This window comes from Palaemon carinicauda, chromosome 26 (genome assembly GCF_036898095.1).
Source record: "Palaemon carinicauda isolate YSFRI2023 chromosome 26, ASM3689809v2, whole genome shotgun sequence".
NCBI lineage: Eukaryota > Metazoa > Arthropoda > Malacostraca > Decapoda > Palaemonidae > Palaemon > Palaemon carinicauda.
In genome coordinates this window covers 101516974-101541973 of record NC_090750.1, presented here as the reverse complement: position 1 = coordinate 101541973, position 25000 = coordinate 101516974, and the positions used below count along the sequence as shown (strand labels likewise).

At 39.7% G+C, this 25000-nt stretch overlaps 1 protein-coding gene across 7 annotated transcripts in view; it reads right to left on the bottom strand.

Annotated features, from left to right (window-relative positions):
• tws (protein phosphatase 2 regulatory subunit tws) overlaps nt 1-25000 on the bottom strand; it is a 183569-nt gene that overhangs the window by 68010 nt on the left and 90559 nt on the right. For all 7 annotated transcript variants that reach the window (XM_068350022.1, XM_068350026.1, XM_068350023.1 and 4 more), the window contains exon 2: nt 12752-12820. In XM_068350022.1, the coding sequence (XP_068206123.1) occupies nt 12752-12820 (69 nt within the window). The remainder of the gene's footprint in view (nt 1-12751; nt 12821-25000) is intronic.

Below are 25000 nucleotides of genomic sequence, written 5' to 3'. Positions count from 1 at the left end.
AAACAGGGCAGACTTCTCGAGGTTTACCATGATCCTCGGATCTTGCCAAAGCCTCAGAAGTTTGCCCCAATGTTTAAAAAAGGTTGCCACCGAGTCCGCTACGATTAGCCAGTCGTCCAGATAACGGAGGATATCAATCCCGTGTGCCCAAAATGATACTAGGGCTAACACTCTGGTGAAGACTTGAGGTGCTGTGGAAATACCGAAGCATAGCACCTTGAACTGGAATTTCCTGTTGTCTAGGCTGAATATTAAGTACTTCCTTGAAGACGGATGGATTGGGATCTGGAAGTACGCGTCCTTTAAAGCCCATGAAGTCCTTTGGGTCTTACTGCTTGTCTGAGTGTCTGCCGTCTTCAGGCTGAACGGAGTTTGCTTGACAAAATTGTTCAGAGCTGAGAGGACGGTAACGGGTCTCCTGCCTCCAACGCATATTCACAAGAAAGAGTCGACTGAAGAAGCCTGGAGACCCGTCAAGGACCTCTTGGAGAGCACCCTTCTTCAACAGGGTCTGGACTTCTGCCTGGAGAGCTAGCCCTTTGCTGATCCCATAGCAAGAGTCTATTGACACTGAATTTCTTAAAAAGGGGAGGTAGAGTTGTTGTGAACGGGACGCAATACCCTGAATGAATCATGGAGATTGTCCAGGGCTCAGTCCCAAGTTGCTTCCACCTGTCCCAGCAACTTTGTAGGCATCCCCACACTGGTGGACAAGCGGGAAGAAATGCTTTTCCTAGCGTTTGCGGCCGTGGCCAGTCACTCTAGGAAATTTTCCTCCCTTGGATGACTTGGTGCCTTTCCCGTCTTTGGTCTAAAAGGTTTTTAGACACCATTAATCTTCACTGCTGTCTTTTTCGTCATGATCTTCATTGGACGGGACTGCTGAGGAGCTGGTGGTTTATAGGGCTTGGATGTCAAAGCCCTATGGAGGAGGGAGTTCTGGTGGGACTTCCTCCATCTCTTTGCATCGTGTTCCACATCCTGCTAAAACAGAGAGGTCCCCTCTAAACAGGAGTTCCTGAGCCTGGCAATCTCGGCATTTAAGACTTGCTGGTAGAATCTCCGACATCGCATCTCGACGTTTCAGGATGGTGTTTGCCCATAAGTGTGAGACTTGATGGGCAAGAAATTCGATGGTGCTTCTGCCAGAGAGGAGGAAAGCTTCCATCGCTTTCCTTGGAGAAATCCTTGGTTCAAACCGGGATTCCCAGGGTCCTAAATCACAGATCAAGCCAAGAAGTAGCCTGCATGGCATACTTCGTGACCTTCTCCTGGTTGAGGATCTCTATACCAAGAACGAGACCTGACGGCTGGAGAGCCTCTCTAGAGAGACTCCCTAAGTGAGCTCTTCCAGAGAGTGATGGAGAGGAAGAGCTGGACGTGGCTTGTCCAAGATCTCAAAATACCTCCTCTGCTGAACGCGAGGACGTGGGAGAAGCTTGGCGGTAGAGCCAGAACGTTAGGAGGAGAGCTCAGAGAGCTGTTGGGTAATCTTAGCCTGGGCACTCTTTAGCCCTTGAGACCAGAGCAAAGCTGCATTGGTCTTCTGAGTGCCGAAGACACAGTCTACGACTGTGTCTGCCCTCTCTTGGGGGTATCTCCAGTCTGAAAACCCGTTGAGTACCGTAATAAGTCAGAACCTTCCAGAATGCATGTTCTGACTCTTTCTGTTCCCTCTCAGAAGTGAGACTAGCAGCAAAGTATCCTTCTTCTACCACAGAGAGCTCCTCTTGGGGTGGGTCGCAGGCAACCCTAGCGACTAATGGTGCCTGAAGGTCCTTGAAGAGGACTTTGGGAATCTTGGAGTCCTTAGATTCCTTCTGAGGAAGAAGGTAAGACTCAAGCATCGAAGGCTGGATGTGGTTGTCCCTCCTGACTTATGTCGGTGGTGGAGAACTCTCCATGCAAGGAGAGACTTACTCCGATAGAAGAGAGGAAGTTCGGGCCTCGCGCGACTCACTTGGCAGAGGCGAGTTAGGAGAGTGTCCGGCAGAAGAGAACAGAAGAATGGGCCTCGAAAGCTTAACAGGGGTTAGCTTCACTCTAAGGGAGAAGAAGCCAAGGTTTCTCACGGTAGGTCTGCTGGTGCCGTTGGAAGGGGGGGGGGTGTCAGTGGCAAGCGTGATGACATGGCAAGCCCGAAGGCTTGCAATACTGCTCTGACCATGGTACCAAACCTGGGGATGTTTGCTTACAGACGCACTGTTGGACAGATCCTGTGGAAGGAAAGTGACCGAAGATTCCTTGCAAGGAGTCTCAACCGATGTTGGTGGTGGGTCCGCCTTGTAGGTCAAATCTTTCGGGATCCTGAACACTTCTGTGAAGCCTTTCCCTTTCACCGGTGGTAGCGCTATGATGTGATTGCGGGGAGGCGATGGTGACCTATCACAATCTTTATTATGACGTTCCTTGCATTTTAAAGACTGTAGAACACGTTCTGATGGTTTGAGCAATTGCGCAGGAGCGCGCTGGCGAGCCGGAGAGCACACGCTCTCAGGAGTGATGGCGCACAGTACGATGGTGCGCTGGAAAATGGGTGCGCGCAGGCGAGCCGGAGAGTGTTGACGAGCAGGAGAGCGCTGGCGGCAAGGAGAGCACTTGAGAGTTGAAGAGCGCGGACTCACAGGAGAATGACGCTGCGCATGAGCATGCTGTAGCGAAAGAGCGCAGACGAGCTGGCCAACGCTATAGTGCTGGCGAGCGAAGGTGTGCTGGAAAGCGCTGGCGAGCTGACAAACGTGGGTCCTTACACCAGCAAGAGCGAACAGGAGATTGCTGGAGCATTGGAATGTGCAGGCAAGCAGGCGAGTGCCGACCCACCAAAGGGCACTGACGCTCTGGAAAGCGTTGATGGGCTAGAGGGCGCTGGCAAGATGCTGGTGAGCGCTGGTGCACAGGAGGGCGCTGAAAAGATACTGGTTAGTGCTGGTGCACTGGAGGGCGCTGGTGAGTGTTGGCTCGCAGCTAAACGCTTAGGAGGTTCAACACGAACAGGCAGACGATGAATCGGTCACAGGAACGGTGAAGGCAGGTCAGCATGAAGGTTGAACTGGAACCGTGATGTGCCTTTGGGAAGGGCGAACATCCACCAACAGGGATTGCGAAAGATCCACAGAAGAATCCAGGACCAAAGACCGAGGACTAGCTGCAGCATCGTCAGGAGAAGGTCCAGGAACAGGCAGAGGTCGAGGGACGGAAGACTGAAGCAGAGGCTTCTCTGCAGGAGATGGCTAAAGTCGAAGAGGTGCCTTTTCCCCAATGGTAAAGGGCCACCTCTAAAGCAAAGCCGAGCTGTGTCAAAGATGCCCTCTGGGAGCCGGTGAATCAGCAGTCCTCTGCAGAGGAGTCTAAGAGTGAACTCCCCCTAAGAGGAAAAACACTCGCAGGAGACCAGAAAAAGACCAAGTTCCCCCTCGAAAGACAAGCTGAAACGGGGGAACAGAGTAGGCAGCAACAGTTAAGAGAGTCTGAAGGTGCAAGGGTGTCGGCAGCGACCACAGAAGACGCCTCAGACACTACCACATCGACACAAGAGAGGATCTACCTCCAAAGTCGACGACGGCTGTCCACTAGCACCACGGATGATGCACAGCAAGGAGTCCTTGGAGGGCGGACCAGGAAGCCCCAAGTACAACCACACCTGTACAAAAGGAGACAGAGATAAGGCCTTACTGGGGGGGAGGGGGCTTCGCTATGGGGAAGCAACACCATCTCTCGTGGACAGGGGTTGGCCAAAAATTAAAAGTTCTATACTACTACCCGACGGTCTCCCGGAAGAGACTCAACAAGCAGGAGCTTTGAAGGAGAAATATCCCGCTTTGACCTCTACAGGCGGAAAAAGGGTGTGGCGATCGGTGTCCAAGGCCGACATGAAGGGTCCACAGGAACGACCTTCCAGTCCAGGGAAAGTACGCATGGTCGCAGAAGTCAACACACCCTAATGAAAGAAAAGGTACAAACAAAAGCAATAAATGGCAGTCCAAATAGGCGAAGGATGAAGAACGTCAACGACTATACGCCATCCGAGCCAAAAGCAAAGTGAGCTAAATTACTGGTATGTGAGCTAACTAGTGGAATGGGTAGTTTACTCTCACTAAACTTTAATGGCTCGTCCTATCAGCAACCCCTAACAAATAGCGTAGGTTTGTATTCCAGTTACGGAACAAATTTAGCTTCACTTACACATGGGATATGTTGACCTTTAATGTATATATCAGGGTCTGATGCATTCCCTGAATACGACAGAAATGGACAACAGTAGTTTTGCTTGTTGAAAACTTAAACCCATTGATAGCAGCCAACTGAATAATTTTATCAATTGAGTTGTAGTTTTCTCTTAACCACTGCTAGCTCTAGTAAATGATATGGAAATCATCAACAGATAGTATTGAGAGTATTATCTTAAGGAATGACAGAGGATATCCCATTAATAGCTAGCGCAAATATGGTTACACTTACCACACTACCCTGAGGAACTAGTCCTTCGTGACATTTCCTCTTAAGATAGAGCTTCCCACAGTCACTTGAAGAAATCTATGTGAAATAAATGATTGAATGAACAATTATAGCTCTCCTCATAATCCCTAATTCTGAATGGTTATAAGTATACCATATCTCAATGCAGTACCATAAAAAAAAAAACTGTTTGGAGGTAAAAGCTTCACAAATAAAGGACTAAAGTGGTATCAACACATCAGTCGTTGAGTGCATTTTTTCTAAATTCACACTGAATAGGTGATGAAATACCCTTCTTATTAAGGTACCTTATCAGCCTTGCATTCTTTTCTTCAATGCTCCTATACTGGTGAACAGGAGTTGCTACAAACTTGCATGATACATTTGAGAAATGATCAGCCAGGGCATTACTAATATAATTTGCTTCAGTCACAAACTGACCATTCACCTTCAACACTGGTGGTGGGTTTGGGGTAAATTTGCCTGCAATCTTTTATATTTTCCTCAACACAGAAGACATGGGTGTTCTACTGTTGACTGAGGAAACAAAAGATACCCAAGATAGCACCTACCCTCTTTCATGGCACGACAGAACTGTGCTCTACATTATTGTATGTTATCAAATTTTCCTCTGTAAGGCCTCTACGCAATCTAGCCAAAGATTTTCTTGTGGCTCTGTGCAAGACAGTTAATTTTGAAGACCATCAAGGGACTAGTCGTTGTTTGAATAAACTTGTGGTTTTGGGAATTGAATTGATTCCTGCTGTATGAAGAGTTCCATTCAGTAAGTCTATGACATTTTTAATCTGTTCTACACTCCCCTATATTTCACTTAGCACATGAAAGATTCCATTGTGGCGATCTTTGTAAATGTGGACAATGGTTGGCGCATGATCACTAGTATGCCAATTATCTAATGTCCTCCAATCAAAATAAAAAAAAGGAAGTTAGAGCTTGCAATTGAAATGTCAATGCATGAAAAGAGTACCTGACTGAACATGGAAGTGTGTGGGCTCTCCTGTATTCAAGAGTCCAATAGCCTCGTTTTCCATATTCGATGATATAATATTACCCCTGGTGTTTGCTAAAACATCACCCCACAAAGGATGTCTGCCATTCAAATCTCCAATTAAAAGAAAAGGTTGAAGGAGCTGTTGAATCACCTCTACTAAATTATAAGATATCTTATCATTTGGAGGCAAGTAGAGAGAGCAGATTGTCTTTTCTCCCTATATCAATCTGTACAACCACTGCCTGCAGAGGTGTACGAACAGAAAGATATTTGGGGAACATATCGACGAATGTATACAAGACTTCCACCATGGCTCCCTACTCGATGATCATACGGAATCCTATAGCTAATATACTCGTGAGGACAAGGAGTATTATCCTCAAGTTTGCTCTCTTGTAGACATAATTATGGGAGTGCGCGCATGAATGAGCTCAAGTTCTTCATATTTGACCCTTAAACACTGACAATTCCATTGCAAAAAGGAGGAAAAGCTAGTTTATTTTTTGGAAGAACTTTTGGATGATCTAACACTATTTCCTGGTGGTTCTATTAGAGGGTCTTCATAAATTGGGTTTTGTGTTTGTGACTTTCATTTTGTTTTTTTTTATCTAATTGTTAAGGGGGATGGTGGACCTCAACTTTAATCTAATTTATTCAAATTGTCTTCTGGTTGATCAGAAACATCAACAGACAAAGCATCATATTTATTAGACATAACTAATATTCCTTATGGAAGGGAGTGAGAGATGGAGGTCTCTCTCTTTTCCGATTAATAGGTGGTGAGCTACCAGGTTTTTGCACCTTCCCCACCGCAGGTGCACCTGGTAACTTGGTTTCAAGTGGAACCTCCATCAAATCAGACAAGGACATGGCCTGAGAGAGGTTAGTACTTTTGTTGGTAATGGGGGATGAGGGTTGTACAGAAATGGGCAATGACCTAGCTTTAATACTGTGGCAAAGGCTTACAGGGCAATATGCTTACCTTGTCATGCAAACCCTTACTATCACTAGATGTATTTTTCTTGGAATGACTGGCAGCACTATGCGGTTTAATGTCTCCTGTGGTATATTTTCTCTTGATTTTAATGCCTTTGCATAGATGTTTAGTTTATTCAGTTGTGTTTTGGCATGTTCTACACTGGATTTGTTGAGTGCAGCTTCTTCAAAGTTATAAATCTCGCAGCTCTTGTCAGTGGATATATGGTCTGAGTTGCAGTTCAAACAGCTGGCCTCAAGTCTACAGTCTCCATGATCAGGTCTGGAACAGATGCTACAGACTTTTTCATTTTTACAACCTTTAAAAAGGTGTCCAAATTTGAAACACTTTAAACATCTTAGGGGCTTCTGTTTGAAAGGTCGAACTTTAATTCTTTCATTTGCAATAACAATGTGGAAAGGCACATCAGCATCCTGGAAAGTAAGGATAATCACCGACGTCCCAGGAACCTTATGCATTTTCCACTAATAATGGATACATGACTAGTTTTTCCTCTTCGGTAAATCCATACAGGTCTTTAATGAGGACTACTCCCCTTCTGTAACTAAAATTTAGGTGGGGTTTGACATCTAACATATCATCACTACTTGTCTTGAGGTTAGACAGGATTACCAATTGTGTGCATGATTTGGCAGGGATTAGGAAGCTATTATTTCCAAAGCGAGATATATCACCTGGTGCAATGGTTCATGCCTTTATCTGAATTAGTTTGCCAATTCTAAAATAATTCCCATTACTCCCTTTAGGCTCGACAACAAGCCACATTGGTGGGCTTGTCTTTCTCTGGGGAGGCAGTTATATCGACATCTTTCTCAAACCATTCAGCCGGTCTATACACATCCAAATTATTCGGTATCTTATCACACAGGGCACCCATGACATTCAAGTTATTAATTTTAATATCATTGACTTTACATATTGCATTAAAAGCTTCTTCATGATTATTATAAGACATCCATGAATGCCATTTTTCTTTTTCAAGCTTCATTCATATTTCTTTTATCACTCCATTGCGTTGAAATGCTTTATATAGCGTATCATATTCTGTATCTATTAGAACTTGGGTAACGAAGGAATTGAAGTTTCCCTTTGTTACCCGACTTTCTTGGTTTCAAAACAGTAGAGGGTCCTTTTTTGTTCCTAGGTCATCAACAGAATTTTCCTTAATCAAATTAGAAGAGGTTGTCAACAGTGCCACAGGAGACTCAGCATACCCAGGGGATAGGGGTTCGTTGCTTGAAGAATCCATAAGATATAGTTGAGATAGAAAGACTGATAGTTTGATTTACCTGTTCAAGAACATTAAGGCATACACGTCAGAAAGGAAATTTGCACTCAACTATCGGCACAATGAGAGTATACTTCCCAGATGGTCCACTCCATACCCTACTCCAAGGATGATATCATCATCACCACTTGCTAAGCTACAACCCTTGTTGGAAAAGCAGGATGCTATAAGCCCAGGGGCCCCAACAGGGAAAATAGCCCAGTGAGGAAAGGAAACGGAAAAAAATATTCTAAGAATAGTAACATTAAAATAAATAATTCTTATATAAAACATAAAAACTTCAACAAAACAGGAGGAAGAGAAATTAGACAGAATAGTGTGCCCAAGTGTACCCTCAAGCAAGAGTGTCTTTCTGCTAGAAGAGCTGCTTACCATAGCTAAAGAGTCTCTTCTACCCTTTCCAAGATTAAAGTAGCCACCGAACAATTACAGTGCAATAGGCATCCCCTTGGGTGAAGAAGAATTATTCTGTTATTTAAGTGGTCAGGTGTATGAGGACAGAGGAGAATCTGTAAAGAATATGCAGAAATATTCAGCGTATGTGTAGGCAAAAGGAAAATGAAACACAACCAGGAAGAAGGATCCAATGTAGTACTGTCTAGCCAGTCATAAGACCCAATAACTCACTAACAGTAGTATCTCAACAGGAGCATCAAAACATATATAGAGGCACACGTGTAAGCTAAACCTGCCTGTTAGGACCGAGACCAAGAAACTATGGAATCATCCTTCCCATATCTGTAATGATGGGCTTCAACACAAAAGCCTGGATTCCTACCCCCCGCATTGGACCCCCATGGATTCTGAAGACCTATAACTTGAGAATAGTTCTGCAAAAAATCTACAAACCATCTCTGGGATGGTTGAGATCATCCAATACTCTCATACATAGCTTTGAATGCAAACATCTCCCAACCATGACACCTCCTCCCAGTCATCAAAGCAGGCAGCAATAACGGATGTAGAAACACCCACGCAATCAAAGAAAAAAATACATATATTTCGAGAGCCCTCTTGCCTATCACAATGCTTCAACATGAAACAAAAATATTTTCTGTTGAAGCACGATTACTTCGAAAAGGCATTCTCTCGCTAAGAGAATCGGAAAGCACAATTCTTCCTAACGGCCCAAACCATAAATCGAGCTATGTAGCAGCTTGAGTGGCATACTTCGCACTCCTCTTTATGTTCAGGAGCTCCTATACCCAGAGAGAAGCTCTCAAGGAAGTGTGTCTGAGTAGGAACACCCCTAGTCAGCTGTTCGACTGAGAGGTCGAGTCTACTAAGGCTCTCCCTCAATCGCATAAAACTGCCTTTGAAGTATAAAGGGAAGTTGAAGAAATTGTGAGGATTAACCTGCTCTCAGGGAACGAGAAGAGCTTGCTATTTGCGAGACAGCCTTCCTCCTAGCTGCAGTAAGGCCCTTCACCAGGGTAAAACCACAGTAGTCTTAGGAGGCCTTTGAGTACCAAAGAACGCGTCAAGAACCATCTCTTTGCCACCCAGGGAGGTCGTACCAGGATCAGTCAGGTTATCGAAGGATCTCATGCAAGCCAAGACCCGCCAAAAAGCGTGTTAGGAGTCCTCTTGTTCCTGTTCCGAACGGAAACTGTAACTAGCCGCTCTTGGGAGAAATTCTTCGTCTGTCCACATCATCAGCTCCCTCCAAGCCCTTGTTCAAGGAAGCCTTGAGTAGGTCCAAGTCGTCAACAGTATCACAAGAAAAATATCTTAAGGAATCCCACTATCATCCCCTGTCTTTGTGATCCTTGATCTTAGCGTTCTTGGCAACCGTTTTAAGAGTCCTTCGACTCTTTCACAGGTGAACTATGCCTACCTGAGATTGGGGTCTTTTGGAAGAACTTAAGGTACCCTCGAAACATCAGATTTAGGGACAGGAGGTTTGGCAGGAATCTCTCTGGGAGATCAAAGATCCCTCCTAGTGCAGGGTTGAACAAGTTGCTCATGAGTAGTAGAGATTGCCTCCTCCTTCCTCCAGTCAAAGATCAGTTTGAGAAAATTCCTACCAGGAGCTGAAGGAAATCGTTACAGACCTGGGTCCGAAACAGAAGACAACTTAACCTTAGCACTGGGACTGGATGTAGAACTCTGCTCCAAGGAGGCACTACTCGGGACTGAAGTGCTCCTTGGGTCTAAGTGACCGTCAACGTAAGGGATACCCAGCGACAAATTCTTTAAAGGAACACGAGAGGTATGCCCGAATTTTGAAGGATGAGGCCTAGGTGAAAAGGCGAACCCAAAGGACTTCTGTAGATCTGATAACAGAGTATCATACCATGAAGGAAGCTTTCCTCCTTTAGAAAGATGTGGGGTTTCCTTCAGAAGACCGGGAGGTGGGGAACGCCTATGAATTGGAGGACGTTCAGATGTCCTTAGGCGAGAGCCTTTGCTGCATAAAGAGGTCTTCCGTAGTTACTCTCCATGTCCTAAGGGGTCTATCAGGTGAAATAGGAACACTAGCAAAATTATTTGGGGGTTCTTTAAACCCTTCAGGGAAGAGAATTGGTATCATTAGATGTAGTCACAGCAGGAATTGTTACCAAAGGAGTTGTAAAAGCCAAAGACACGGATTCCGCTATGGGAGCTCATGAAAAACTCGCGTAATCAGGTGATTTACTTGTAAAAACATGAGAAACAAGAGCGAAATCACGAGAATTATGCTGCAACGCAAGCGATTCACAAACCTAAACCTCCATTTCACGAGGAACCAAAGGCCAAGAAGCAGGAAGCTCTAAGGGAACCTGAGGAACTGGAGGACGACTAACACTTGCCACAGACGAAGGTCGGGGTCCCAGAACTTCAGCAACTGGGAGAGTTCGGGAGCGCTTCGCCGCATTTGAATGTGTTAGCATCGGCGATCGTTTAGCTAAAGCACCCCACCCCGCAAATGGAACGGAGGATAACGAAGCAACTTCTACCTGTAGACCGTCTGCAGCAGCTGTAGGAACACTAGCAAAATTATTTGGGGGTTCTTTAAACCCTTCAGGGAAGGGAATTGGTATCATTAGATGTAGTCACAGCAGGAATTGTTACCAAAGGAGTTGTAAAAGCCAAAGACACGGATTCCGCTATGGGAGCTCATGAAAAACTCGCGTAATCAGGTGATTTACTTGTAAAAACATGAGAAACAAGAGCGAAATCACGAGAATTATGCTGCAACGCAAGCGATTCACAAACCTAAACCTCCGATTCACGAGGAACCAAAGGCCGAGAAGCAGGAAGCCCTATGGGAACCTGAGGAACTGGAGGACGACTAACACTCGCCACAGACGAAGGTCGGGGTCCCAGAACTTCAGCAACTGGAAGAGTTCGGGAGCGCTTCGCCGCAGTTGAATGTATTAGCATCGGCGATCGTTTAGCTAAAGCGCCCCACCCAGCAAATGGAAGAGGATAACGAAGCAACTTCTACCTGTAGACCGTCTGCAGCAGCTGTAGGAAAGAGATTAGCATGTGGGCTAGAAAATCCCAAGGGGAGAAACAAAGGTCTTAAAATTAGGAGACGACGAAGAGACAGGATGACTAGCAGGCTCGTCGTCAGCAGGAGACTGTTCAGAGGGAGAAAGTAGAACCTTACAAATGCCGTCTTGTATTTGTTTCCATTTTAAAATGTGGTTTTTCAATCATAACTTTTGACATTTTACAGCCTTCTGTCCCAAACAACTACAAATGCTCCAAATAAGGGAGATCTTCCACCTCAATAAGAGTAACACTCAGAGCAGGCTCGTAAATTTAAGAAAAAATAAAATGTAGCCTTTGTATATCAACGGCCATTCCTCCCGCATTCTTAAAACGTTTTCTGCAAAACCTCTACACAAGAACACAACCTAACTTTTTAATCTTCCACACCTACAAGCCATATCCTTACAAACTTACCTAATGAGGGCTAATGCAGCTTTGAGAAGCCCCTTGGATTGCCGTATTCTTAGCCGGCAGTCATTACACATACAGATGGCCGCACATATACCCCCAAATAAAATAAAGTTACACAGTAAAATTGATGAAAAACAAACTAGATCAAAAACATATAACAGCATTCAGTGATAACTTTTTATCAAAACTTTTCAACAAAAAACTTAGAATAAGCAAAGAACAACACTCGTAAAGGAAGCTACGGTAATATTACAGTCGAGTTCAACCCAGCGCCATTACCACTTGCCAGTACGTAGGAGCTCGAAGTGAACGAGTGTCATTTTCGAAGAGCAGATTTTTTCTATAGAAAAAAAAGGAGTTTTTTCTCTAGGTTACATTGCCCTGTAATACAGTAAAATAATACCAATATTCTGATTGTTTTTACCCTGCCGTGAGCTTCTCTTCACTTGCAAAAAAAAGGGAAAATAAGAAAGCTATGTAATGGCAAGTGGTAATGGCTGAAGGGACTTCAACCGTAATATTACAGAAGCTACATGCTATGGACATACTGTAAGCTGTAATTAGCATGATATAAAGTAAGCCATGAAGGGATACCACCTGACTGAGATCGTAGGCTGTAACGTAACATCAAATAGATACAATTGAATAGTGGCCGCAATTCATTACATTAGACATTCAAGTGATCGTTCACAGACACGATTTCATTAAGGTTTTGCATGGACAGAAGATACCATTTAGTTAGTAAGCAAAATAGGTTCCCCCAGACCTTGATAACAAGTAGCCTACATCCCAGAAGCCAATATACACAGGATAGAGAAGAAAATACTATGAATATATGCCCCGTCTGACCTTGACCTGGTTACAGCAAGTAGGTTAGGTCAGGTTGCTTGGAATCCTGACTTCGTTTGGTTAGACTGGACAGTAGGCCTACCGTAGACTCGGTTAACCTTTATTCAATTATAACAAGCAGTTCCCTATAAAAGCAGCCAGGAGAAAACTTTATTGTTGATCTAAGGTTTTCGAACAATGGTCAATGGAATTCTTTAACCGTAAGATACTCAAAATAAAAGGTCCAACATGATAAGAAGGACCAGGGTCAAAAACTTACCTTCGCTAACGTCGTCGTCGAGAGTTCCCTTGACTTGAGAGAAGCACCACTGGATCTCTCCTCCATTGCCTGCAAAATCAGACATTATTAAGGAGTCACTTCTTTTATGTCTATCAACACTTCACACCTAAACCGGCAACACAATGATTAAGTCACTTCACTCCCGTCTATCTCAAGCAAAAGAGGTTATCTCTCGGGGGGGGGGGGGATGAGCCTCTTCGCTTCTATTCTTTGTACTTAGCGGCCATCGCAACAGTTTCCTCCCCTAAAATCACTTATTCTATATTTGTGGTGATGGGAAGTCATGTAATTAGGGTTCAACATTTAGAAATGGCATCGATGCCTAACGATTAACATAGAGTTCTTTACTATTGCACCTAGTATGGCGGCAACTTCTCTCACTGCACTATGACGTCACGATCAACACAGCGGGATTGTGGGAAAACAAAATAGAGACACCAAGCGCACAGCCACATCCTGGAACTGGGAACACCCCAATCTTTCTTTTATTTTAAGAGTTGATTTCGTCTCATAAAATTCATCTAAATATAACAAATATCTGAAAAAATACTTATTACAATCACAAATATTTCTTAGGCATAAAAATAATACATTCATAGTATATACAATAACGAAAGTTTACGAATAGTTTCGAAGCAACAAATCTTACATGAACACTTTTCAGTTTTTATTTCTTTTCTTGAATACGTAAATACCCGTCCATTTGATCATTCGAACGACCACAGTAAGATGGCATGGACACAATCAAATACTGTACACTGACTAAATTCGAACTTCTATCAAAGATTTCTCTAAATTGTTCCAATTGAGTTCTTCCAAACGAACTCGATAGACTCAAGGCCAATTTACTTTACATACCTCGCAAGTCCAAACCGAGGAATGATGACCCGGCTTTTGGCAAAGAACGCTACCACAAAATATCTTACAAGGATTATTTTAGCTTCAAACGCCTATCTAAAATTAGCCTCAATAGGTCACTTGCATGGAAAATTTGGAAGTTTATAAATATATATTTAATGGCCATAATCGAAACAACACGACCGTGAAATGTATAAATATCTTTCTGAACATCAATAGATTAAACCATGGTTCGGTCATTCTAAACTCTAATCTCTCTCTCTCTCTCTCTCTCTCTCTCTCTCTCTCTCTCTCTCTATATATATATATATATATATACACACACATACATATATGTGTGTGTGTAAGGGTTACAATAAAATGAAAGTGATTCAACATGACAATGTTCAATGAATTACTAGTTCTAAATAATATTCTCATCTTTAATGGAAATTATTTTTTAAATTCTTGTGAGAGAGAGAGAGAGAGAGAGAGAGAGAGAGAGAGAGAGAGAGAGAGAGAGAATTAATTTGGCTAATTTCTCGTGCATTCGCGTTCACATATTGTTAAGACTTTAACCCTTTCTCATGTACTGCACTGTATACTCGCATCACTCGGTCAGTGGCCCACATCTCTCTCTCTCTCTCTCTCTCTCTCTCTCTCTCTCTCTCTCTCATTTCATGTACATGAATCCTAACTTTTAACCTAAATATACAAGTTGATTCGGAATAAAGAGAAATGAACGAAAATTAAAATAAAATGACACGTTATTATTACTTGCTAAGCTACAACCCTAGTTGGAAAAGCAGGATGCTATAAGCCCGAGGGCTCCAACAGGGAAAATAGCCTAGAGAGGAAAAGGAAATAAGGAAACTACAATAGAAGTAATTAACACTTAAAATAATTTAAGAACAATAACAACATTAAACTATTTTGTCCTTTATAAACTCTAAGCACTTTATAAAAAACAAGAGGAAGAGAAATAAGATAGAATAAATTGCTGGAGTGTACCCTAAAGCAAGATAACTCTACCCCAAGACAGTATACAAAAACTATGGTAATATCCAAGACTAGAGGACAATGGTTTGATTTAGGAGTGTCCTTCTGCTAGAAGACTGCTTACCATAGTTTAAGAGTCTCTTCTACAATTACAGTGCATTAGTTAACCCCTTGGGGGAAGAAGAATTGTTTGGTAATCTCAGTGTTGTCAGGTATACGAGGACAGAGGAGAATCATGCAAAGAATATGCCAGATTATTCGGTGTATGAGCAGGCAAAAGGAAAATGAGCCGTAACTAGAGAGAAGGCTCCAATGTAGTATAGATTGTCTGGCCAGTCAAAGGAACCAATAACTCTCTAGCGGTAGTACCTCAACGGGTAGCTGGGGCCCTGGCCAACCTACTACCCTTTGGTTATTCCTTGGGATATAAGAACAAGCCAGAAATCTATATAATAAGGCCAGAAATGACTATAACATCCTGTTAGAAAAAACAAAAAGAAAATTCTACAACGGCAAATGTAAAAAAAACAATAACATGAAGGACTTTCACAAAAATCTTGATGATTTGATGGGATTAAAGAAAAAATATGTCTTGCCTGACAATGTTTGTGCAGAGAGTTTTGCTATATTCTTTAATGAAAAAATTGATAAAATCTATAGAGGCTTCCCCCAAAATCACTTGGAAGGACAGTCAGCTATGCCAGTGAAGGAGGGAAAGAAGTTAATAAAATTTAAGGAAATAAATATGTGCGACTTGTTAAAGGTTATGAGAGAGATGAAGAATACATATTGTGGAAACGACCCTTTCCAAAACAGTTCAATAAGTGAAGCTCCAAACAAGCAAGTTGTATATAATATTTACCTGAACATAATTAACCTAAGTATATCGCAATCCTGTTTTCCTAGCTGTGAAAAAACTGCGTTGATCAAACCAATTTACAAAGGGAAAGGTGATGTAAACGAGCTAATTTCATATAGGCCCATTTCAAATTTATCCTACATGTCAAAGCTTATTGAACAAGTCATAAGTGAGCAATTATGGGCGCATATTGACGAGTTAGAGGTATTCCCGGAAAATCAATCGGCCTACAGAGCTAATCATTCTACAGAAACTACTTTGTGCTCAATAATGAATGATATGATAGGTCTTCTTGATGGGGGAAAGTGTGGAATTTTGATTATGTTAGATCTTAGTGCTGCTTTTGACACTGTTGTGCACGAGTACTTACTTGACGACTTAAAGTCTATTGGAGTGACTGAGGAAGCACTGAAATTTTTGCGAAGTTACTTAGTGAACAGGAAGACTATTGTAGAAGTTTCTGGAAACCGATCCAATGAGAGAATTCTTATGAAGGGTGTACCACAGGGTAGTGTTCTGGGCCCTATCTTGTTTAACATATATACTATCGAGCTATCACACATCTTGAAAAAACAAAAAGTGGGTTTTAAACTATATGCAGATGATACTCAGTTTTACCTCTCAATTTCAACAACACAAGATACAGAGAAGAAAATTGATGAGATAATGACTGAAATAAAAACATGGATGCAGAGGAAAAAGCTCAAATTAAATGATGATAAAACAGAATGTATGTTCTTTGGCACAAAGGTGGCTTTGAAGAATTACCAGTTAATTCAAAGTATAAAAATTGGTGATGCTGATGTTGGGATTGTGCCTGTTGTGAAAAATTTGGGTGTACTGATAGACTGCAATTTGTCAATGAGGGACCAAATTGTGAACACAGTGAAAGTGTGTAACTATCACCTGAGAAACATAGCATTTATTAGAAAATATTTAACAGAAGGCAGTACAAAAATTTTAGTGATGAGTCATGTAATATCAAGGCTTGATTATTGCAATTCTCTGTACTACAAATTGCCCAATACACTACTAAGAAAGCTTCAAAATGTACAAAACTGGGCGGCTAGACTGATAAAAGGCATTAAACTAAGGTAGAGAATAACTCCTGCATTGATCGATCTACATTGGTTACCTGTTAAGGCTAGAATTGAATTTAAAATTTGCTTGTTGACTCACAAAGCACTTACAAGTGATAAGCCTAAATATCTTCGTGATTGCTTGGTCCCCTACCCTGAAGCTACCAGCGCCGCTGTAAGAGTTAGACATGCTGATGACCCACATAGACTATTCGAAATTAGTGTGAATCATGCAATAGGAGGAAGAACGTTCAGTTATGCTGCACCGAGACTCTATAACGACCTTCCACTCGATGTCAAGAATAGCAATAATGTGGCAGCTTTCAAGAAAAACCTGAAGACTTATCTTTTTAGAAAGTGTTATAATAGTGATCTGAAAACTATTAAGCCTGAATACAAATGCTAGCGAAATAACTGATAACGATACAGAGCAAAATATTAACTGGAAAGAAATTATTTTTTCACACACCAAGGCCAACCTGAACAGACCTTTAGTGTTTGGTGGAGGGCGAGAAATAAATCCCTAAAAGTAAAGTAAGTAAAAGTAACGTTAATCAAGCTTTTGAAAAGAGACATAGTTTACTATTCAAGTATTACTGTCACGTTAATCTCATAAAAAAATATTGTTATTGCATAATGTATTCTCAGGCCTTTTTGTGAACCACTGTTGATCTTCAAACTCTTGCAAGTTTTTAAAGGTCGCTCATGAATGGCAGAGGCAAGGGGCAGTGACATTGCCCTATCAAGCAAGACAATGCCCTAGAGACTGACCATATTACATATGATCAGCGCCCAAGCTCCCTCTCCACACAAGCTAGGGCCAAAGACGGCCAGGCAATAGCTGCTGATGACTCAGCAGATAGACCTATAGGCTCCCCCCAAAACCCACATCTTTAGCTCACAAGAATGGTGAGGTGTAGCGACCAAATAAACTAAGGAGTATGAGCGGGACTCGAACCCCAGCCTGGCAATCACCAGGCAAGGACGCTACCACTAGGCCATCACAACCCTCTTAGCAATTATTCTACATAGGACTTTCACCACCACTACACAGCTACAGTATAGGGGGATAGGATAGGTGGAGGAAGGGAGGGGGGAATTAGGATTGCAAGGATTGGAGGGAAAAGTGTGAAAATGAAGTACAGTGGGAAGTGAAAAGATCCAATAGATTTTTTTTTTTTTCGCCAACATCATTCCTTGTGGATTTGTATTCATGTTTACCTACTTTTTGTTTTATTTTAATACTCTGGATTTCATTTGTCCTGAGCAATGAATGTTATTTCCTAGGAATCTCCTTACCCTTGTGTTTATAATTTTTTTCAAACACTTTTCCCGGCACTTCCAGCAGAGTGATTGGCCTTCTGTTTGCTGGCAGTTTTGGGTCCTTCCCTGGTTTTGGTAATAACCCATTGAGAGTGTTAGGTTTAATATTTGTTGGCGTTTAGATAGTATTAGCTTGATTATGCCACTTTTACCTGGTGCTTTGCGTTTAAATGCTTTCACTGCTTTCATTATCTCATGTATTTTAATGTCTGCTATTAAGTAGTTGTTCTCATCTAGTCTTTGTAGATCTGGATTTTGAAAAGGGTTTATTCGTTCGCTATTTTCTTGTAGGAAGTTGAGGACTTCTGTTTCTGTGTCTCTATCAAAATTTGCATTCTTTTATTATTTATATTTGGGAATCTTTTGTCGTGATAGGCTTTTCTAATACAGTTTACCGCTAGAGAGTTTTTGGGTCCATTAATTGGCCAGACAGTACTACTTTGGCTCCCTCTCTCTGGTTACGGCTCATTTTGTCTTTGCCTACACATACACCGAATAGTCTGGCCTATTCTTTCCACATTCTCCTCTGTCCTCACACACCTGACAACACTGGGAATACAAGCAAATTTCCTTTGCACAAGGGGTTAACTAATGCAATGACATTATTCAGTGGCTACTTTCTTCTTGGTAAGGGTAGAAGAGACTCTTTAGCTATGGTAATCAGCTCTTCTAGGAGAAGGACACTCCAAAATCAAACCACAGTTCTCTAGTCTTGGGTAGTGCCATAGCTTCTGTACCATGGCCTTCCACTGTCTTGGATTATAGTTCTCTTGCTTGAGGGTACACTTGGGCACCCTGTCTTGTTTCTCTTCCTCTTGATTGTTTTGAAGTCGTTATAGTATATATATAATATATCTGATTTAATGTTGTTACTGTTCTTAAAATATTTCATTTTGAGTATTTATTACTTCTCTTATAGCTTATCTATTTCCTTATTTCCTTTCCTCACTGAGCTATTTTTCCCTGTTGGAGCCCTTGGGCTTATAGCATTTTGCTTTTCCAACTAGGGTTGTAACGTGGCTTTTAATAATAATAATAATAATAATAATAATAATAATAATAATAATAATAATAATAATAATAATAATAAAATATGCTATTTCTGGTAAGTTTTCCAACTGTATCATGGCATTCAATCTTACAGAACAATACGTTGTTAACCCATTTCCATTAATTATACTTCCCAAACAAGTGACACTGAATATTGATCTTGCCTTTTCTTCAACACTTATTATCCCTATCTGGGATGTAGTTATGATATGACATTCTATTTATTGGAGAGACTGTTCCTATTGTTTCTGAGATGTTAGACATCCATTTGTTTCTTGCTGAATTCACTGTGTTTTCTGTTGGAGTGACATTGTTGTTTCGATCTATTTCTTGCTCCTGTGTGGCTATTTTCCTTGTTATTGTGTCTTTAAAGATTTCCCAATTATCCTTCTTTGTGTTGCGCCTTTCTTTTATTTCTTTGACTATTGGTTTTGTTGAGTTTTATTATGATTGGAATATGATCAGATGCTGTAATTGGCCCTGGTGATATGTTGTAGTTTAAGTGAGCTCTATTGTTTATAAGTATGATGTCAGATCTGCTGGCGTATTGTTTATCTAATTTGTTTGCCATTGTGTTGAACATTGGGCCTATATGTGTATAAGGTTATTTCTTATGTGTTGATTTAATGCATTTCCTATTGTGTTTGTGTCTGGGTGTCCTATGAAGAAGTGTCTTGCATTTAAATCTCCTATTATATATGTGGGAATGTTGCTGTGTATGAGCGGAGATATATCTGTGTTTGGGAGGAATGGTCTTCGGGGTGGTTGATATATAGTGCTAATGTTTATTGGACCTTTCGTAGTTTGTATCTGTACTGTTAGCATGTCTAAATTGTAGGTGTCTATTAGCTTGTGTTCAATGGAGGTTCTAATGCTATGACAACACCTGCAGTTCTTTCGTTTTATGCATAATTTTCGTTTGCACCTCGTTTAAAGAATTTGTGGAGTTTAATAGTATAATATCTGGGTTTAGTGTCATGTATGTGTTTGTGAAAGCATTTTTTCCTTGTTGACCATGCTTGGACTTTGTGTTAAATAATTGTGATTTCTTCTATTACTTGGCGATGATAAGCCATTGCGTCTACTTTTGCCTTGTGTTGTTATTGTTTTTGTTTTTAGTTTAACAGGCGATTCCTTCCTTAATTTGGTTGTATTCCTCCACTTCTACATTCTTAATCTTTATCAGTATTGTGATGTCATTATTTATATTTTCTGTCAGCAGGTTTACTATGTCTCTTCTTGAAGTCTTTATGCTTCATTGTAATCTTTGCTTGGTCAATGCCAAAGAGCGTGAGTGCTCTTTTTCTATCTTTGGACTTTTTTGAGACATAGTTGTATGTCAAGTTCCTCACGGGATACTTCTCTCTTCCTTTCTTTCTCTTTAGCCTTTCTAATTAAATCAGGTTAATAGATAAACAATTTAATAAGAACAAAGGATTATTATTATTATTATTATTATTATATTAACCAATCAAAACATACCAGATTGAAACTACGACACTAGTCATGTGAAAGATTTTGTAATGTTTCTGAAAAAAGTTATATGAAACATTTTGTAATGCTTCTAAAGTAAAGAATCAGGTGAAATTTTGTAATGTTTCTGAAGAAAGGTCATGTGAAACATTTTGTAATGCTTCTAAAGGAAAGAATAATTTGAAAGATTTTGTAATGTTTCTGAAGAAAAGAATCATATGAAATTTTGTGATGTTTCTGAAGAAAAGTCATGTGAAAGATTTTGTAATGTTTTTATGGAAAATAGTCCTTTAAAACATTTTGTAATGCTTCCCCATTTTGGTCCTCAATTTCAAGGTTTTTCTTTACCTGGCGTGGGAGGGTCATCCTCCAAGTGGTCACCAACTCAAATAATGATCAAAATATACTGTTCCTAGCATCGCAGATTGGAAGATCATTGCTATGGAAAACTTGCCATGTGACTCAATAAACTATTATCTATGATCATTATTGTAGTTATAATAATTATTGTCATTAGACATATTATTGTAACTAATATTCTATTAATAATCATTATTATTCAACCTCAGACTGGCATCGAACACAAGACTCTCCCAGCGAAAGACCAAGTAATTTAATTGCTATTGGACACCTTATTCATTATTATTATTATATTATCATTATCATCATCACCATCAACATCATTATCATCATTATCATTATTATCATTATCATCATCATCATCATTATCATTATCATAATCCTTACTATTATTATTATTATTATTATTATTATTATTATTATTATTATTATTATTATTATTATTATTATTACTGTACAAACTTTTGTAGGCACTAAACGCAGAGAAGATAAGATAAACGCTGCAACCACACACGCTATACGAGCAAGAAAACAAACTCCAAAATTTCTCCCATTCTTCATTTTCGGCAATTTTCTCGCGTCAGCCAGGGAACAAGAGGCCTAGAGAAGGGAAATGGTGTTATTTCTCATTTTTCTCTTTCTCAAGAGTCCTAGCTCTTATACACACATACACACACACATATATATATTATATATATATATATAATATATATATATATATATATATATATATATATATATATATATATATATATATATATATATATATATATATATATATATATATATATATATATATATACTAGAATGCACGAACCGTCAACAATGACGTCTAGATATTTAAATAGATATGCACACACGCACACTCACACAGATTCAGCCTTTCCTGCCCCTCTCCCTATCCTAACTACAACCAGCTGGTTCGCAAATTTGTGGGGGAGTGTGGTTTCCGAGTGTACCTCTCTGGGTACCCCATCTCACCAGGGTATGACTACTCTCCCCTTGTGGAGGAGAGATATATATATATATATATACATATATATATACATATATATATATATATATATATATATATATATATATATATATATATATATATATATATATATATATGCGCCAACAGTGGAGCATTATATGATTACAAGTGGCGCATTATACCCCAGAGATAATAAAAGAAAAAACATGCCTTCTTATAAAAAAAACAATAATACTAATAATAATAATACTTCCCCTTTACAACTGCTACATCTCTCCACACACACACAAACACATACACGCACACACACATATATACTATATATATATATATATATATATATATATATATATATATATATATATATATATATATATAATATATATATACATATATATGTATATATATAATATATATATACATATATATGTATATATATATATTTATATATATACATATATATACACACATATGTGTATATATACATACACACATATATATATATATATATACATATATATATTTACATACATATATATACACATATATATATATATATATATATATATATATATATATATATATATATATATATATATATATATGTATGTATGTATATTTATAAAATGATTCTATGTTTAACCTCCAAATTTGTCCAAATCACCATACTTAAAGGATTGAAAAGGGGTTAAAGTTAGCGTGGCGCATCTGAATTAGAAGTGGAAAAAAATTGGTGCATGAGAAACAGAAGGTTGGCCACCCCTGGCCTATAGTATGCTGATGACGCTGTTCCTATTATCAGAACACCACAGGACTTGCAAAGCTTGATTACCAGAATGCACGAAATATCCCATGAGGTTGGGCTTAAGATAAATAGAAGAAAGACAGAGATGGTGAGAACGGAATATGCAATGGAAAATGAAATATCATAGAAAGAAGGATTAATGAGGTAGAATCATTTAAATATTTAGGAACTATGATCTCTGATAAAGGATCTTTAGAATTTGAGTTTATTGAAAGATTGAATAAAGCAAATCAAACAATGGCTAGGTTAAATAAGATATGGAAATCAAATTGCCTGAAATTTCATATAAAAATCAGGCTATACACCTGTTTAGTGAGATCTTTGTTCCTGTATGGACATAAGTCGTGGTAAGACAATGAAACATCCAACATGATTTTTAGATTTTAGAACAAAGGCCTCAGAAGAATATTGGGAGTTAAAGACAGGACAGGATTAGAAATAAAACTATAAGAGAGATTACTCTAGTGCCATATGTGGATGAGATCACGGTGAGGGGTAGATGGAGATGGTTTGGGCAAGGTCTTTGCATTCCCCAAGAGAGATTAGTTCACCAAACGTTTAACTGGGCTCCACAAGGCAATAGAAAAGTTGGAAAACCCAGGCTTACATATCTGAGGAATATGAAGCGTGAATTGGGAGATGATAAACGGAGAAATATCTATTTAAAAGCTCAAAATAGAGACAACTGACGGAATCTAACTGAAGATGATGAAGGGAGGTGGAATGATATAAGTGGTTATTTTGTTTAAGTATTTCAGAATACTGTTTGATGGAAAAACGAGATAAGAGGTGAGCCACATAATAGGAGACACACGAAAGGAAGCAGTTGATGTTGCAAAAGATTATAAGAGACTCGAGTTGTCCTTGAAAGCCAATAAAGATTTGTTGAGACCACTCTTTCTGTGCAAGTGAATTCTGAATAAGAATAATAGATATAAAAGTTGAATCTGTTTAAAGGGTCTACAGGTCACTCATGAGTGGCACAGGCAAGGGAAAAGACAATGTTTTTTATACCAACCGTATATACATATGATCAGGGCTCAGGTGCCCTCTTCACCAAAGTTAGAACCAGGGAGGGCAAAGCAAGGGTTACTGATGACCTTATAGGTAGACCTATAGGCTCCCCAACCAGGTACCCCCAAAGACTCACAGGGACAGTGAAGCTGTAAACACAAGTTAATTGAATGCATAATTCATAAGTGGAAGTCATATTGGATATCATATTTGATACCAGAGAAGCACAGGGGCGTATGCAAGATAAGGATGAATAGTGTAGTACGCTAGGGGTTCGACATGTTACGGATAAGCTTACCGTGTAAAGGCATGAATGGATTAGGTTGCAGAAGTATAAAAAGTCAGACTGAAATCTCCCACCATCGCCAATCCGCAGTGGCCAGTGTTGGTAATGAAAACAGGCCAAAACCTATACACGAATAAAACAAGCCTGTTTCTGACCTAGCGGCAGTGGAACTACTGCCCAAGATGGAGGGCAGTTACTTTCCACTGCAGTGAGTGCTAAAATATTTGGACTAAAATAGGTCACCGTTTGGAAACTGAACCTTGCAACATACAATGTCAGGACCCGGTCTAAGGTAGAAGATCTTGCTGTTTTACTGGAAGAGCAGAAATAATTTAAGTGGGATTTAATAGGATTGAGTGAAATTACTCTAGGAGTCTGGGAGAACTGCGGAATCTTATATAAAGTTAAAGGAAGGACATATAATTAGTTTTAGAGGATATGAAAGGAACGAAGAAAACAGAGTGGGTTTCTTATTAATAAAAATCTTGCAGGTAATATAGAAGAATTTTATAGTATCATTGACAGAATTGTAGGATTGATCATCAAACTAAATAAGACATATAAACTGAAGATCATTCAAACATATGTACGAACAATATCTCATTCCAAGGAAGAAATAGAAACTTTTTACGAAGATCTGGATATATCTATGAAAAACATAGGACCGTATTCACATTTGTTTTGGGTGATTTCGAAGCTAAAGTATGTTAAAAGAAGAGAGGAGAATCAGCATTACGTAAATTTGGAGTATGCTCAAGGATTGACAGAGGAGACATGCTTGTAGAATTTGCTGAAAGAAACTCTTAAATTTATGAACACTTATTTTTTCTTTATAAAAAGGAACATAGAAATTGGATATGGAAAAGCTCAAAATGAGAAAAAGAAAAAGAAATAGAGTATATTCTCAATGAAAAGTTAATTTAGTTAAAGATGTAACAGTGCAAGTTAAATTTGTTTAGATCTAAGGAAAGAAAGAGAAAAAATTAATCTTAAGAAAAAATAAACACTTCTGTAATGAGAGAAAAATCTGATGAGTTTAGCAATACAAAATACGTATTCCCAGCTACAAGATGAAATGGAAGAAAGTAAGGAAGAAATGAGCAGTAATTAAAAAAAAAAAAAATTGGACTCGGCACATGAGTTAGGTGGAAAAGTTGCTATACAAGA